At 37.4% G+C, this 16277-nt stretch overlaps 1 protein-coding gene across 1 annotated transcript; it reads right to left on the minus strand.

Moving 5' to 3' along the window:
- Positions 1 to 678: 678 nt before the first annotated feature.
- stx17 (syntaxin 17) lies at positions 679 to 14351 on the minus strand. Its single transcript, XM_058747538.1, has 8 exons — positions 14203 to 14351; positions 13311 to 13499; positions 12931 to 12996; positions 9770 to 9986; positions 9557 to 9669; positions 9418 to 9468; positions 3593 to 3679; positions 679 to 1676 (listed from the first exon to the last, which is right to left on the minus strand). The coding sequence occupies exons 2-8, from the start codon at positions 13434 to 13436 to the stop codon at positions 1440 to 1442; spliced, it is 897 nt and encodes a 298-aa protein (XP_058603521.1). The 5' UTR covers positions 13437 to 13499; positions 14203 to 14351; the 3' UTR covers positions 679 to 1439.
- Between the last annotated feature and the right edge of the window lie 1926 nt (positions 14352 to 16277).

The raw sequence follows: 16277 nt of genomic DNA on the forward strand, positions 1-16277 counted from the left end.
GTGCATTGATTTCAGTATTAGATTTGCCTCTCTGAGGCTTGTGTTATCAAAGCCTTACAGGGAAACCTCACCCAAATCTATCAGCCACCCCAGCAACACATAGAAAGACACATGAAATGCACGAGCAGCCTGGGTAAACCCAGTTTAAAAGGATGTTTTATCTAAACCTGAGCAATTTCTTTTTATCAGAAACATCTTGATCAGATGTGTTAACTGCTAGGAAAAACACAAAAGGTAATCAGAAATCACACATGAAGCATTGGTATTTCCACAAATTACAGCTATTACCCAAGAAACCGATTCTCTTCTTCAATGAGCAATTATAATTTAACTTGTCTTGTATATGTACAGTTATAAGCCTTAAGCTGTAAGTATTGCCATAAGGATCTACTGTTAATTAATATATATATTTTTATTTATATATATATATATATTTTTTTATATATATATATATATATACACACACACACACACACACACACACACACACACAAGTCAATATTTGAAGTGAATCAAAAAAGTTCATCAAAGTTCTCCTATGACAAGAACTGGTATTTTGGTTTTCGTACAAATTTGATGAAAGGTTTTGATCCACTTCAAATGTTGACTACTGTTTATATATATTGAAACAAATCATTACATTTGTATATTAATTATTCATTACAATGGCTTATTAAGTGTTATTGAAATTGTATTTATTTTTAGCAGCCTTTCTCTTTATTAGATATCTGAAATATCCAGAATATGGAAACTATATCATAATTTTAATTTTTATAATTTGTCATTGATAATGTGTATTAATTGTTTATTCGTAGTGTGCTGAGTTTCTCACTACTGCGCATTGCCTCCATTCTTATATCTGTTATACATGTAAACCTTATAAAGTATTTTACATAGAATCAATGTTTCATTTAAACCTACTCACAACCCATGAACACATTTTTAAAGAAATGCATCAGTTACAATACCACTTAGGGGCATTTTAAGTGTTTATCATGAAATTCTGTGAGAATCCTGCAATTTTACCACAACAAAACCTACATAACTGTAGTAAACATAACCATGTCACCTACTGCAAATCCTCAGTATGCATAACAAATCTTACTGTTATATAGTTCATACAAAAATCACCTATAATCGTTAACCACCTCTAACACCTACAGTCACATTACTGCTACAAAGGTCAATCAGCTGTTTGGCAGCACGTCTGATGATGGAATAAGGCCTTGTTTGCTTTGGCATAGAAATGAATGATGAATTAAGGCAAAAGGAAAACTAGCAGGTCCACTTGTGCATGTTTGCACTGCGTGTAGGAGTTATTCTGCAGTTGTGGTTGTTTTATGTACGTTGAGCGTCTGGTGTTTATTTCAGAACGCGCGTGGGTCGGCAACTCCGCCGTCTCGTGGCCTCCTCTACAAAAACAAATGTGCTTGAGTGTGTCACTGAGTGTCGTTCTTACTGTTGTTGTTGCTCTTAAGCTGTTGTAGCTGCAGGTCGATTCTTTCTTTCCTCTTTCGTTGGATCAGGTTGCCCCCGGCGAAACCAAGCAGTCCACCCCCCATGGCAGCGGCGACCCCCGCCACTTTAAATCCTGCTAAGAGTCCCAGCGGCCCCCCTAGCACTCCCCCCACCACTGCACCCGCCACAGGCAAAACCGCCAGCTTCAAACGGGCCGCCTGTGGAGAAAAAGCATATATACACATCTATATCTATATCTATAGACAGACAGACAGATAGATAGATAGATAGATAGATAAACACAACATATGCACAGTTATTGTGGATGTTCACAATAAAGGAAAAAAAATAATCATTATTATTTAATATGTAACATATTTAATATAATAATTAAATAACCATTTCATAATAACAATAATAACGATTTTAACAATAACAAAAACAACTATTATTATTATTAGTTTCCTTGCTATGATAATATAATAATTAAATATTTAGTAACAATAATAAAACTTATTTTTAATTAGCCTCTTTATAATACAATTTCCTGTTTTTTTGTTTGTTTGTTTTTTTTTAAATATTCCTGCATGTTTGTTGTACCACATAACCTATTTTCAAATATTAATAAGAAGTGAAGAAGTTTTTTTTTTAAACATATAGGCCTAAAAAAAACATAATAATAATAATAATAAATCATTTAAAGAGTTCTTTTCAAGAAAATTATTCGTATTATTAAATTATTAATTATCATTTAAAAAAAAATGTTCCTCATTATTTCAGGACAATTATCCTCCTGACATTTTTGACTTAATGCCTAAAAAAAAATAATTTCTATTCTAAAATAAAAAAAACATGCTCATTATTTCAAGTCATTGTATCTGTGTGCATTCTGTGTGTATGTGTTTTTAAGTAAATTAATAAAAATGAGCCTCATGTCACTGACCAACATGCAGTGTGCATGAAACATCAAACATGTGAGAAATGAATCATTTAGGCGGCATCAATGTCCCAAAACGCTGTTTGAACTAACACACTTTTCATGTGCTGTTTTTCTGATAACCAAACAATTATAAAGTCTTTCATGTCCAGTTTCCAGCCAAACAGAAACATATGCAGTCGTATGTAAACACACACACACAATATTAATCAGAGATCTAAAAAAAAAAAAAAAAGCCACGATAAAATTGGACGTGTGCAGATCAAACCAGACCTGGTAAATTAATTTGATATCAGGTAAAAAGAAAAACTCCCTTAGCCAAATTATTCTTTAATTAGCACAACGAAACAAGCCCCCCAGCGTGCGCACACACAATTTAATTTCAGTGAAGATATGTAAACTTTAAAGGCAGGGTCGACCATCAAATGCCACCTTTCCTCTCTTCTCATCTCTCTTTCACCCTTTCTCGTGCTCTCGTTCTCTGTCATCTCATCATCTTCACAAGGCAGGGTTAACCGAGCAGTTAATTATGTGTGGAGCGAGAGATTGAGGAAGTAACTCATGTTATTCGGATACGCCTGAGCCAGCACTTTAAGGACTGACTTTGTGTGTGTGTCAGAATATCTATGTCTTTAGCGGTGTGTGTGTGTGTATGTGTGTTGACCACCCCCTGTCCTTTTCAGCAGTCACAGAGGTGGGTCCACTTTCTACACGGGCATCAGACAAAATGCTCAATAGAACTGCATTAACTCTCAACTCCAAAAAAGAGAAACATTTCATTTGAGACTCGATCAATAAAACACATACAAACCCTCGTTCGCACGCAAACACACACAGCCCATGCCTCCATGTTTCACCCTTCCCTTGCTTTCTCTGTCAAAAGTTGGCGTGAGTATGTGTGTGTATATGTATCGAACCCCCAGCAGGAACTCGAATGCTGTTTATAGACTCTCTTTTACACTCTTTAGACTTCCATGCGCTCGCGCACACATCGACTCCCTGCGAGGGGCCAACCAACACACATCGATCCCTCTCCACTCCATGCCTTCCGCCACCATCGCCACCCTTCTCTCTCTCTTAATTGTGGTTTCCTTGCGCTCTGAGGTGGATCAATGGGCTGATGGCAGGGTAGGCCGAGTGAAGCAGGGGGGTAGAGTGGAATCGATCCCCTAGCAGGAGTGTCCCCTCTCCCCTTACCTTCCCTAGGCTCTGGGTCCCCTCCTCCACATTAGCGGCTGCTATGCTAACGTTGGCCTCAATGCTGTCAATCTTCTCCTGCTGAGCCTAAGACAGAAAGACACAAGTTACAGACTGTCCATACACACAAACTCCATAATACTCCAGACAAGATATAGGAGTAGTTGATAAATGTGAATATGTGTACACAGTACACACATTATGTAAATGCAAACTTCTATTTTGGATGCGATTAATCACGATTAATCGATTTGATATATATATATATATATATATATATATATATATTATATACAAAATGTCAAGTTTTTATTTTACAAACTACTTTGAATATTTGTTCTTAAAAAATATATATATATATATATATATATATATATATATATATATATATATATATATATATATATATATATATATATATATATACACACACACACACACACACACACACACACATATACAGTCAGGTCCATAAATATTGGGACATCGACACAATTCTAACATTTTTGGCTCTATACACCACCACAATGGATTTCAAATGAAATGAACAAGATTAACAGTAAGCTCTAATCATCAAAATTAAAAGAAATAAACATTTGAAATATATCAGTCTGTGTGTAATGAATGAATATAATATACAAGTTTCACTTTTTGAATGGAATTAGTGAAATAAATCAACTTTTTGATGATATTCTAATTATATGACCAGCACCTGTATTTCAAATGTTTATTTCTTTTAATTTTGATGATTAGAGCTTACAGCTCATGAAAGTCAAAAATCAGTATCTCAAAATATTAGAATATTTACATTTGAGTTTGAATAAATGACCATCCCTACAGTATAAATTCTGGGTATCTCTTGTTCTTTGAAACCACAATAATGGGGAAGACTGCTGACTTGGCAACGATCCAGAAGACGAACATTGACACCCTCCACAAAGAGGGTAAGTCACAGAAGGTCATTACTGAAAGGTGTGGCTGTTTACAGAGTGCTGTATCAAAGCATATTAAATGCAAAGTTGACTGGAAGGAAGAATTTGGGTAGGAAAAGGTGCACAAGCAACAGGGATGACCGCAAGCTTGAGAATACAGTCAAGCAAAGCCGATTCAAACACTTGGGAGAGCTTCACAAGGAGAGAACTGAAGCTGGAGTCAGTGCATCAAGAGTCACCACGCTCAGGCGTCTTCAGGAAAAGGGCTACCAAGCCACTTCTGAACCAGAGACAACGTCAGAAGCATCTTAACTGGGCTGTGGAGAAAAGAACTGGACTGTTGCTCAGTGGTCCAAGTCCTCTTTTCAGAAGAAAGTAAATTTTACATTTCATTTGGAAATCAAGGTCCCAGAGTCTGAAGGAAGAGTGGAGGCACAGAATCCATGTTGCTTGAAGTCCAGTGTGAAGTTTCCACAGTCAGTGATGATTTGGGCTGCCATGTCATCTGCTGGTGTTGGTCCACTGTGTTTTCTGATGTCCACAGTCAACGCAGCCATCTACCAGGAAATTTTAGAGCACTTCATGCTTCCTTCTGCTGACAAGCTTTATGGAGATGCTGATTTCATTTTCCAGCAGGACTTGGCACCTGCCCACACTGCCAAAGGTACCAAAAGCTGGTTCAATGACCATAGTGTTACTGTGCTTGATTGGCCAGCAAACTCGCCTGACCTGAACCCCATAGAGAATCTGTGGGGTATTGTCAAGAGGAAGATGAGAGACACCAGACCCAACAATGCAGATGAGCTGAAGGCCACTATCAGAGCAACCTGGGCTCTCATAACACCTGAGCAATTCCACAGACTGATCGACTCCATGCCACTGCTGCAGTAATTCAGGCAAAAGGAGCCCCAACTAAGTATTGAGTGCTGTACATGCTCATACTTTTCATTTTCATACTTTTCAGTTGGCCAAGATTTCTAAAAATCCTTTCTTTGTATTGGTCTTAAGTAATATTCTAATATTTTGAGATACTGATTTTTGACTTTCATGAGCTGTAAGCTCTAATCATCAAAATTAAAAGAAATAAACATTTGAAATATATCAGTCTGTGTGTAATGAATTAATATAATATACAAGTTTCACTTTTTGAATGGAATTAGTGAAATAAATCAACTTTTTGATGATATTCTAATTATATGACCAGCACCTGTATGTGTGTCAAAGTCAACAATCAAGAGAAGACTTCACCAGAGTGAATACAGAGGGTTCACCACAAGATGTAAACCATTGGTGAGCCTCAAAAACAGGAAGGCCAGATTCGAGTTTGCCAAACGACATCTAAAAAAGCCTTCACAGTTCTGGAACAACATCCTATGGACAGATGAGACCAAGATCAACTTGTACCAGAGTGATGGGAAGAGAAGAGTATGGAGAAGGAAAGGAACTGCTCATGATCCTAAGCATACCACCTCATCAGTGAAGCATGGTGGTGGTAGTGTCATGGCGTGGGCATGTATGGCTGCCAGTGGAACTGGTTCTCTTGTATTTATTGATGATGTGACTGCTGACAAAAGCAGCAGGATGAATTCTGAAGTGTTTCGGGCAATATTATCTGCTCATATTCAGCCAAATGCTTCAGAACTCATTGGACGGTGCTTCACAGTGCAGATGGACAATGACCCAAATCATACTGCAAAAGCAACCAAAGAGTTTTTGAAGGGAAAGAAGTGGACTGTTATGCAATGGCCAAGTCAATCACCTGACCTGAATCCGATTGAGCATGCATTTCACTTGCTGAAGACAAAACTGAAGGGAAAATGCCCCAAGAACAAGCAGGAACTGAAGACGGTTGCAGTAGAGGCCTGGCAGAGCATCACCAGGGATGAAACCCAGCATCTGGTGATGTCTATGCGTTCCAGACTTCAGGTTGTAATTGACTGCAAAGGATTTGCAACCAAGTATTAAAAAGTGAAAGTTTGATTTATGATTATTATTCTGTCCCATTACTTTTGGTCCCTTAACAAGTGGGAGGCACATATGCAAACTGTTGTAATTCCTACACCATTCACCTGATTTGGATGTAAATACCCTCAAATTAAAGCTGACAGTCTGCAGTTAAAGCACATCTTGTTTGTTTCGAACAATTTCGTTCGAATTGTGTCGATGTTCCAATATTTATGGACCTGACTGTATATACAAATTCTAAACTTCTACATAAATACTTCATGTATAATTATGAATGTACAATCATTAGAAAAATGCTGTTTAAAATATTTTATATGCCTATATGTGACAATAATTTAAAAAAAATCTAAATCCTATCCCATTGAATATAAAAACACCTCATAAATAGTCAAAAGCAGACAAAGACCTGCTCAGTAATCTTGATTGTGGATAGCTAGGGGTTTGAGTGCTGGGGCAGAAGGGTGAATGGGAGGGGGCTGGTTGTCGGGGGTAACTGGGTGGTCTGTCGGAAGCTTATGAAATATTCAAAGAGTGGCAGCTGTCTCTCTGTCTAAATCAGTGTGAGCTCTAAGTAATCACTACACACACGTGCACACATAAACGCACACACACACACACATACACAATAGAGACGGCTGGAAAAATCTTCTGTAACTCTCCAGCACAGAGATATATGAGCCTGGCACCTGCCCCTGTGTAGCATGTGTTTGTGTGAAAAGAAATCTGTATTTGCATTGCTCTCTGCAGCTCATGGCGACTGTAAAGTTAGTGTGCCTCTTCCGCTTCATTTTGAAATAATTTGTGTTTATGTAAATGTGTCTCGAGTGTTGGCCCAGGGCCACTGTGAGAGAGTTTCAGGTCAGTTGATGAACTGTCTCTATCTGACCAGTGCTCCACTGCCACTAAATCTAACATGTGTTGATCCTCTATATGTGTTTTTATGTCTTGCAGACTTAAACATTTGGTTTTCTGACATGTACTGGACATTGTTGCTGTGAATTCACCGGATTTAAATGTCACCAAATGTTATGTTACGTAGATTAGGTTTTGCTGAAATTTCAAGACTGACCTGTCAGAATCTAAAAAGCATTCAGTAAAGTTATAAAAGTATAATAGACAGACAGACAGACAGATAAATAGGCAGGCAGATAGATAGACCGATAGACCGATAGATAGATAGATAGATAGATAGATAGATAGATAGATAGATAGATAGATAGATAGATAGATAGATAGATAGATAGATAGATAGATAGATAGATAGATAGATAGATAGACCAACAGACAGACAGATAAACAGACAGATAAACAGATAGACAGATAGACAGAAAGATCGACAGACAGACACATGGACAGACAGATTTAAAAATACATTTAAACATTTAAAAATACATATTTATATAAACATATTTTTGTAGTGGGGCCTGTGAGAATGAAATTGTTTTTAGTGAAATATCATTTCACTTTTACAATTAAGCCCTACTGTTGGTTAAATAACGGCACGATTCATCATCATCAGTGGAGGAGGACGAGCCACAACACTCATCACTAATCAAAATCCTATAAGCACTCATTTATTAGTCATCCGCACACACCTTGCCACCTAACCCTGTAAACAGACTATTTTAAGACACTCACTAATGACTGGGTACGAAAGCTATTGATGGCTTTCTTTTTCTCTTCCTCCCTCCCCTCAGGAGTAGATGATAATCAGCACCGTCTGCTCACAAGCTGTATGGATGCTCAAGAGAACACACAGTCACACACACAGACCTCCTGGGGTCATCTTTGGCTCAGTGTTAACGGAATAAACTATACTGTGGGTGTCCTCTACAGAGAGGCAAGCGCTAATAAGGCTGGCTATCATCATATTATACTTACCACCATCCAGATCCCATCATCATTCCCCAAGAGTGTGAAGTGATTACTGACAGTCACGATCAACTGTTACTGATATTAAACTTTTGTTTTGCAGCCCTGAATAAGCTTAAAGGAGCTTGTAGATACATCTGAAGCAGAATGACAGGAAACATACTCAAAATATTATTTTTAAAAGGGGCATTTTTGAATTTTCCCCTTAGGTTCACTGTAAGTCCAGGGCTGGTTTTGGACCAAAAATGTCTCATTGTAATAAGGAACATTACTTTTAAAAGTAATACAGTACATTGTTACTATGCGGTACCTATATAGTATAATCTAGTTGCCCATGATATGTTCCTTTAAACAACCCTAGAAGAGATAGTCCACTAAAAATGAAAATTCTGTCATCATTTACTAACTCTCATGTCATTTCAAACCTGTATGACTTTCTTTCTTTGGTGCTACATAAAAGAAGATTTTTGGAAGAAAACTAATAACCAAACAGCAAAATTTAATGAACAAAAAATACAATGGAAGTCAATGGGAGAGTAACTTCATTTGGTTATGAACATTCTTCAAAATATCTTCTTTTGTGTTCTGCTGAAAAAGAAAGTCATACAGATTTGGAATAACGTGAGGGTGTGTAAACGATGACAGAATTAAAATTTTTGAGTGAACAATCATTTTGAGAGTGAGAGAAAGAGACATATGATCTCTCCTCTCCTCCACCAGTTTTCCAACTGCACATTGTTCTAATAATGGCTGCTATATGGCATGGCTTCTCATTAATCCTCGCTGGTTAGCACATGGCTGACAGACTGTCACCAATCTCTTTATGTCTTCTCAATCACACACATACACACACACACTCACTGCTGGGATCAATACCACCTTGTTGGCTCTCAGGAGACAAAGCCATTTGTCTGACAGCTCTGCCAAACCTAAGGGTTTTGGTCACCACCTTTTATCAACACACATACCACACATGCTGTCTCTCCCTTCTTTCTTTTGAAAAAAAAAAAAAAAAAAGCAAAGAATGAATCGTTTCCATAGCTGTGTGATACTTACATGAACAAGAGTGGAGAACTCGTTTACTAAACCATTTAACTCCAGCAGGTCCTAAACAAACATACCACAACAGTCACACACACTTAAAGTCTTTGTATTCAAATATATTTATGTGTCTGTAAGTGTTTGTGTGTATTACCTCAGCTAAAGAGTCCCAGGACTCAGCGGCGGCGTTCTGTTCTGGAGGAATTTTAGGCAGTAGGAGCTGTGCTTGAGTGACAGGGGAACCGGGCAAACCTGTATCACCGTCACCTAACGCATCACATGAAAGAAAATGCTTGCAAAAAATAATAATAATAAAAACACATCTTGCATAACTTCATACAACGTAGACACACTCAGAAACACATACTTGGCAATGTCTCTGAGGCAGTGCTGATAGTTTTGTGAGTGCTGATAGTTGGAGCATCCGGCCTATTGACTGCATCCGAGTGAATCTGGAGGAACTCCTGAATGGCAGTGGAGGCTCGATCTCTGATTGGCTGAACAAGTTTCTCCAGAGCTTCGGCATCAGCGCTGCGGACCCGCCCACACAACTTCTCCATCTCCCGCAGGTTTGATCGCAACTGCTGCAAAGAGGAAAAGTGAAAGTCTGTGATAACAAGATCCATGGTTTCATTCAAAACCTCTATATAATATTTTCCTTCTATACAAATTTGACTTGTTCAAAGAAGCAAAAAGTATAACAAAATGGAATATATGACACTGTGAATGATTGTCACAGTTTAACATCTTCAACCCTAGGATCCAACCCAGTACTGTCAAATTTTAAAACCTGAAACCCAAAATTGTTCCCAATTTTTTCTCTCCATGCGAGTACAACCAGATACTCAGATATCCATATACATATTTCATCCATTGCCAACATCTCATTAAGTTCTCAGTCAAAATTGTGTGTTTGTGTGAGTTTGCAGAAAAAGTTTAAAAATCAATGATTTCTTATTGCTTTTCCATGAACTTTACAATTTTTCATGATTACTGGAAAAGGTTTTTTTTTTTTAAGTATTATTATTATTATTATCTTAACTCACACTGTCTATTTATATGGTCTTCATAATGTTTGACAAATAAAATACAAAATCATTACAGAAATGGCCATGATCTTTCTCAAGAGTTAATTTATTTAAGATTTAATTATTTTTATTAATCAGACCTGGATATCACAATTTTAAAATTCTAATTTTTTTCTAGGTTTTCTATGAGCATTTATTTTCTCATTAATTATGAACCAGATGTTGATGAAAACCTTAAGTTGGACATAAAAAAGAACTGCTGCTTTATCAGAGCCCATCGATTCCCATCGGCTCACATCCGGAAGCAAACATCTAGCAGGGATTACAGATCAATTCGTATGTATTGAACACAGGTTGTCAAAGCTAACAGTTGGCCAATCAAAGCGTTCCACTCAACTGCTCTCAATTCACACTCTGAATACTCATACTCAGGATCATCCCTCCTAACCGATTCACACACACACAGAACACTAAAAACATCACCAACGTATGCAGCTTGCTTTATAATATAGGTTGGGGACACTAAGGAACTCAAAAAGACAGCCGAACTAAATCTTAATCTGGGTCAGTCCAGCCCACCCCCTAAAGCTCCTTCTATAGGTGTGTGATGAGAGCAATCTTAGGGTTTTTCCTCTCTTGCTCTCTCTCTTTATGTCCCCGGGGAGCTACTTTAACAATGTCTGTCTTGTTTCCATCTATTGTCAGTCGTCCACATCTCGCTGACACAAAAACACCTGCAGGCTCTCACACACTCTGCAGTGGTGGACACAGGAAAGCTCTCTGGCATCTCTGGGGGGACCAGACCTGGGTGCTAAGGTCACACACACACACACACACACACAAAACACACTCCAAGGACTGCCCCATGAGAGACCCGGACAGACTCTCAGAGACATTAACACACAGGTTACATGCTTGTCTGGCCATTAGGTAGAGAAAAGACATCACACGTACACCATCCCGTACACCAGAGACCAGAGTCAAACATTACTTAATATATATATAGACACGACTCACAGCTGTACCAGAACAGGATGATGGCATCTTTTTATCATGTTCAGAGAAATTTGTGAATGCACAGATTACTTCCTTTTAATTTTTGTTTAACCTGCATTGAACCTGATCAACATGATGACATTTATTTTTTGTTTAAAAGAACAGTTCACCCAAACACGAAACATTTGATTAAGATGGACTTACCCTTAGGCCTTGCAAGATGTAGATGAGTTTGTTTTTTCATCGGAACAGATTTGGATAAATTTAGCATTACATCAGTTGCTCACCAATGGATCCTCAGCAGTGAATGGGTGCCGTCAGAATGAGTGTCCACACAGCTGATAAAAACATCACAGTAATCCACATGACTCCAAACTTTATAGTGAAATGCTGTGTGTTTGTAATAAACAAATTCATAATTATTTATGAACTGGAGTAGTTTAGATTACTTGTGGATCACTGTAATGTTTTTATCAGTTGTTTGAACTCTCATTCTGATGGCATCCATTCACTGCAGAGGATCCATTGGTGAGCAAGTGAAGTAATGCTACATTTCTCCAAATCTGTTCCGATAAGAAACTCATCTGATGACCCGAGGGTTAATACATTTTCAGCAAATTTTATATATAATAAAAATGCAGCATGTACAAGCTGCTCTTTATCATACAATGAAAGTGAATAGTGACCACAGCTGTCAAACTAGTTTTTAAGTTAACTATGATTTTCAATTTCAAACCACTGTGATTGTATGGAAGGCAGCAGCTCAGGCATCCTGCTTGGTGTCTCCTTTTGAGTTCCATTGAAAAAACGTCATATAGGGTGAATTAAGGATAACAGGATAAGGATAACTTCCATTTTTGCCTAAATGATCCCTTTTAACTGTGCCCATATGGTGTTAAGATTTATTATGCATTTTAACCATGGAAACAGCCTGTTACATCAAGAATGTTTTGTCTGAGCAACATTCCATAGTGCCTTGTGGCACATGGTAATATTTTCAAACCAGGTCACTACCCTGAGGAAACCAACAAAACCAACAATAAAATGGAGAGATTTTCTTTAACTGAAACATCACATAAGAACCCAAATCCCCCTAGTCATTAATGGTAATTGTCGCACACTTTTTGCGACAATGATTTTCCAGTCATTTGTATGTGGATAAGGATTTTTACATTTTATTTTATGGAAATTGAACTCTCAAGAATAATATATATTGTCAAAAAAATACATCAGTTGAAAACAGTTGTGCTTCTTAGTATTTTTATGGAAATTGTGATACATTTCAGGATTCTTTGATTAACAGAAAGTTCAATATAACAGCATTTATTTGGAATAAAAATCTTGTATAACATTATAAATGTCTTTACGGTCACTTTTGACCAACTGAATGCATCTTTGCTAAATAAATGTATCAACATTAAAAAAAAAAAAAAAACAGTGCGATAGTTTTCATTGTCAATCACCATAATTTCAACTTTCAAAAAAAAAAACAATTTTGTTGTACCTGGACAGTGCGGCTGGAGTTGATGTGCTCTTGATGCAGTTTGTCCCATTGACCGTTCCTCTGAAACTGCAACAAGGAAGCTTAGTTAATTTCACTGTTTATGTACATATAATAAAATCTCCTCATGATTACAGCCTGGTAATTCACAATCATCTAGGTTTCCATGGCTATGCAAGATCCCCCAAACCCTATTATCCTATTATTTGTTCCTCAAGCAGGCTAACCGGGAGAGATTTCAGATACACCATGAGCCATTCAGCACTCGACTCCCTATAGTGACCACACACACAGACACATGGCTCTCTCTGTTGACCATATGCTGAGTTTTGGGTGTGATGTGCTGGGCTTTGCTGTCGCTGTTCATGTGTGTGTGTTTGTACCTTTTCTATGTTGTGTTGGTGCTGGTGCAGTCTCTCCAGGTCAGTGGGAATGGCCACTTTAATGAATTTCTGAATGGGGGGCTCCAGGCGCCGAAGTGGAAGCTTTCCAGCCTCCTCCGCCATCATGACAGTCTCTTATGACCTCTATTATAAGGTCAGTGGCTTAACAAATCCATACATAGTCTTTTTCTAAAAGACAGTAAGAAATAATATGACAGTTAAACCATAGATGAAAAGTAGTGCTGGGCAATGATTAATTGTGATTAATCGCATCCAAAATAAAATAACAAAATTTTGTGTACATAATATGTGTGTGTGCTGTTTATATTTATTATGTATATATAAATACACATACATGCATGTATATATTTAAGAAAATATGTTATGTATTAATATAAATTATATAAATAAAAACATACACATTTTCAAAATACATACTGTATGTGTGTCTTTACATATACATAATAAATATACACAGTACACACACATATCAACAAAAACTTTTATTTTGGATACGATTAATAGCGATCAATCATTGCTCAGCACTAATAAAAATATATAAATATTAAAAATTACATGAGAAAATATTATTAAAGACTGAAGCGGTGGGTAGAAAAAAGTACTGGTTAGTAGTACAATAGTAACTTATCAATACAATATTATTTTTGATATAGGCTGATATAGGTTACACTGTCAATGTTAGCTGACAAATCAGGACTGTGTTCACATTCTCATGTTCAACATTATACTTTTAATACGCCATAACAATAAAATCCGATGTGCAGAAGTTCAGCTAGCTTGCTACACTCCCTCAACAGAGACTTTATTCAGATCTGTGATTGTAAACCACATATACTGAAACTGCCTTTTTTCAGTTTCTGTCTTTTCTTACCTGTCGAGAAAACGGTAAACTGCGAAGCCCTGCTGTCGGTGATTTTAGTCGCTGTCACTAACTTTGTGTTTGTAAACAGTGGTTTCGCTTTGTGCTGTGTGCAACTACAAAATGTGTCCGTCTATGGCTCTGAGCGGAACTAAATCTGATTTAAAAGAGTCACGTGTTGGGCAACTTTATCATCCAGGGGATAAAACACTTTGCAAACAAACAATGTTTAGTTACGAAAAATGCTAATTGTTGCATATGAAATAGCGAAGCTAAATACTTGAGTTTTTCTAGGAGAGGTAAACTATATAATATTTAATATCCACGTTTGGACTTGATATTACAATAGAAATGTTTGTTTTCACAATTTCACAATTTTTAATAAGTATGTAGAGAGAGAGAGAGAGAGAGAAACTTGAAAAAACGTTGCATTTCTCTGTTTTCACATTTCATGTCCAATGTTTGCATATATTTTTGACCATTAAAAATATATAGGCCTAGATATACTGCTTACCTGATGTCAGAGATGTGGAGTGTCTTTCTGATTCTAAGCTGCACAAAAACACTTCCTACAAATCAATATGTTCAATGAGTTGTGTAAAAATGACAGTACATAACTGTTGCCATATCCGAAGAAAGTCTAAAACAAATTTGTCCTGAGGTTTGGAATGATCAGATATCAGAAAGTGATTAGATAATGATTACAGAAGTGCATCACAGACTTTAAAATGTTTTATGCGTTCTGTGTTTATATAAATATATGAGGACTTTGAATGTGTTGGGTATAATTAAGGTTCAGACACACCGCACACACCTGCTCTTCCCTCAGCGCCCCAATGATCAGTGTTTCCGGCTTTAGGGTACAGCGATGGATTAACCACATGTGAGCACTGAGATCCAACCAAAGCCCACTGTGTGCTCCCTCTCTCCCTCCTGTCATCTCTCTCTGGGTATCTTTATTTCTGTATCTCCCAAAGGCTTTTTGTAAAGCTCTGGATCTTTAGGTTTATTTTCCAACCACACACATACACAAACAGAAAGACATAGAGAGAGATGTAACCACCATTTTAGTTCATAAAGAACCTTATGAAATCACCCACACAACCAGCGTGAAAAGTTTCATAACAAGTTTCATAAGCCTCTTTTACAGGTACAAACCACCATATCTACATGACTGATAATCACTCCTCTGCTCTCCAATTGACTGATTACTATCACAATCAAATAAATTAAATCTACAAAGAAAAAGTATCTTATTTTTGCTATTTTCTTAATGTATTTTGTATTACCTATATTATTTATAATGAAAAAAAAAAATTGACAATCTTAAATTTTTAAATGTATAAATTGCACACACACTCACATATATATAGAGACAGAGATATAAAGTTGGGGGGGGGAATTATTTGATCCCCTGCTGATTTTGCCCACTGACATAGAAATGATCAGTCTATAATTTTAATGGTAGGTTTATTTTAACAGTGAGAGACAGAATAACAACAAAAACATCCAACGCATTTCAAAAAAGTTATAAATTGATTTGGATTTTAATGAGTGAAATAAGTATTTGACCCCTTCGCAAAACATGACTTAGTGCTTGTTGGCAATCACAGAGGTCAGATGTTTCTTGTAGTTGGCCACCAGGTTTGCACACATCTCAGGAGGGATTTTGATCCTTTCCAAGCCATTAAGGTTTCGAGGCTGATGTTTGGCAAATTGAACCTTCAGCTCCCTCCACAGATTTTCTATGGGATTAAGGTCTGGAGACTGGCTAGGCCACTCCAGGACCTTAATGTGCTGCTTCTTGAGCCACTCCTTTGTTGCCTTGGCCATGCGTTTTGGGTCATTGTCATGCTGCAATATCCATCCATGACCCATTTTCAATGCCCTGGCTGGCTTTAATGCCCTAGCCCTGACGGGCACATGGCCCCGTCCATCGTCCCTTTGATGCAGTGCAGTTGTCCTGTCCCCTTAGCAGAAAAACACCCCCAAAGCATAATGTTTCTACCTCCATGTTTGACAGTGGGAATGGTGTTCTTGGGGTCACAGGCAGCATTCCTCCTCCTCCAAACACGGCGAGTTGAGTT

This window comes from Onychostoma macrolepis, chromosome 16, assembly GCF_012432095.1.
Source record: "Onychostoma macrolepis isolate SWU-2019 chromosome 16, ASM1243209v1, whole genome shotgun sequence".
Lineage (NCBI taxonomy): Eukaryota > Metazoa > Chordata > Actinopteri > Cypriniformes > Cyprinidae > Onychostoma > Onychostoma macrolepis.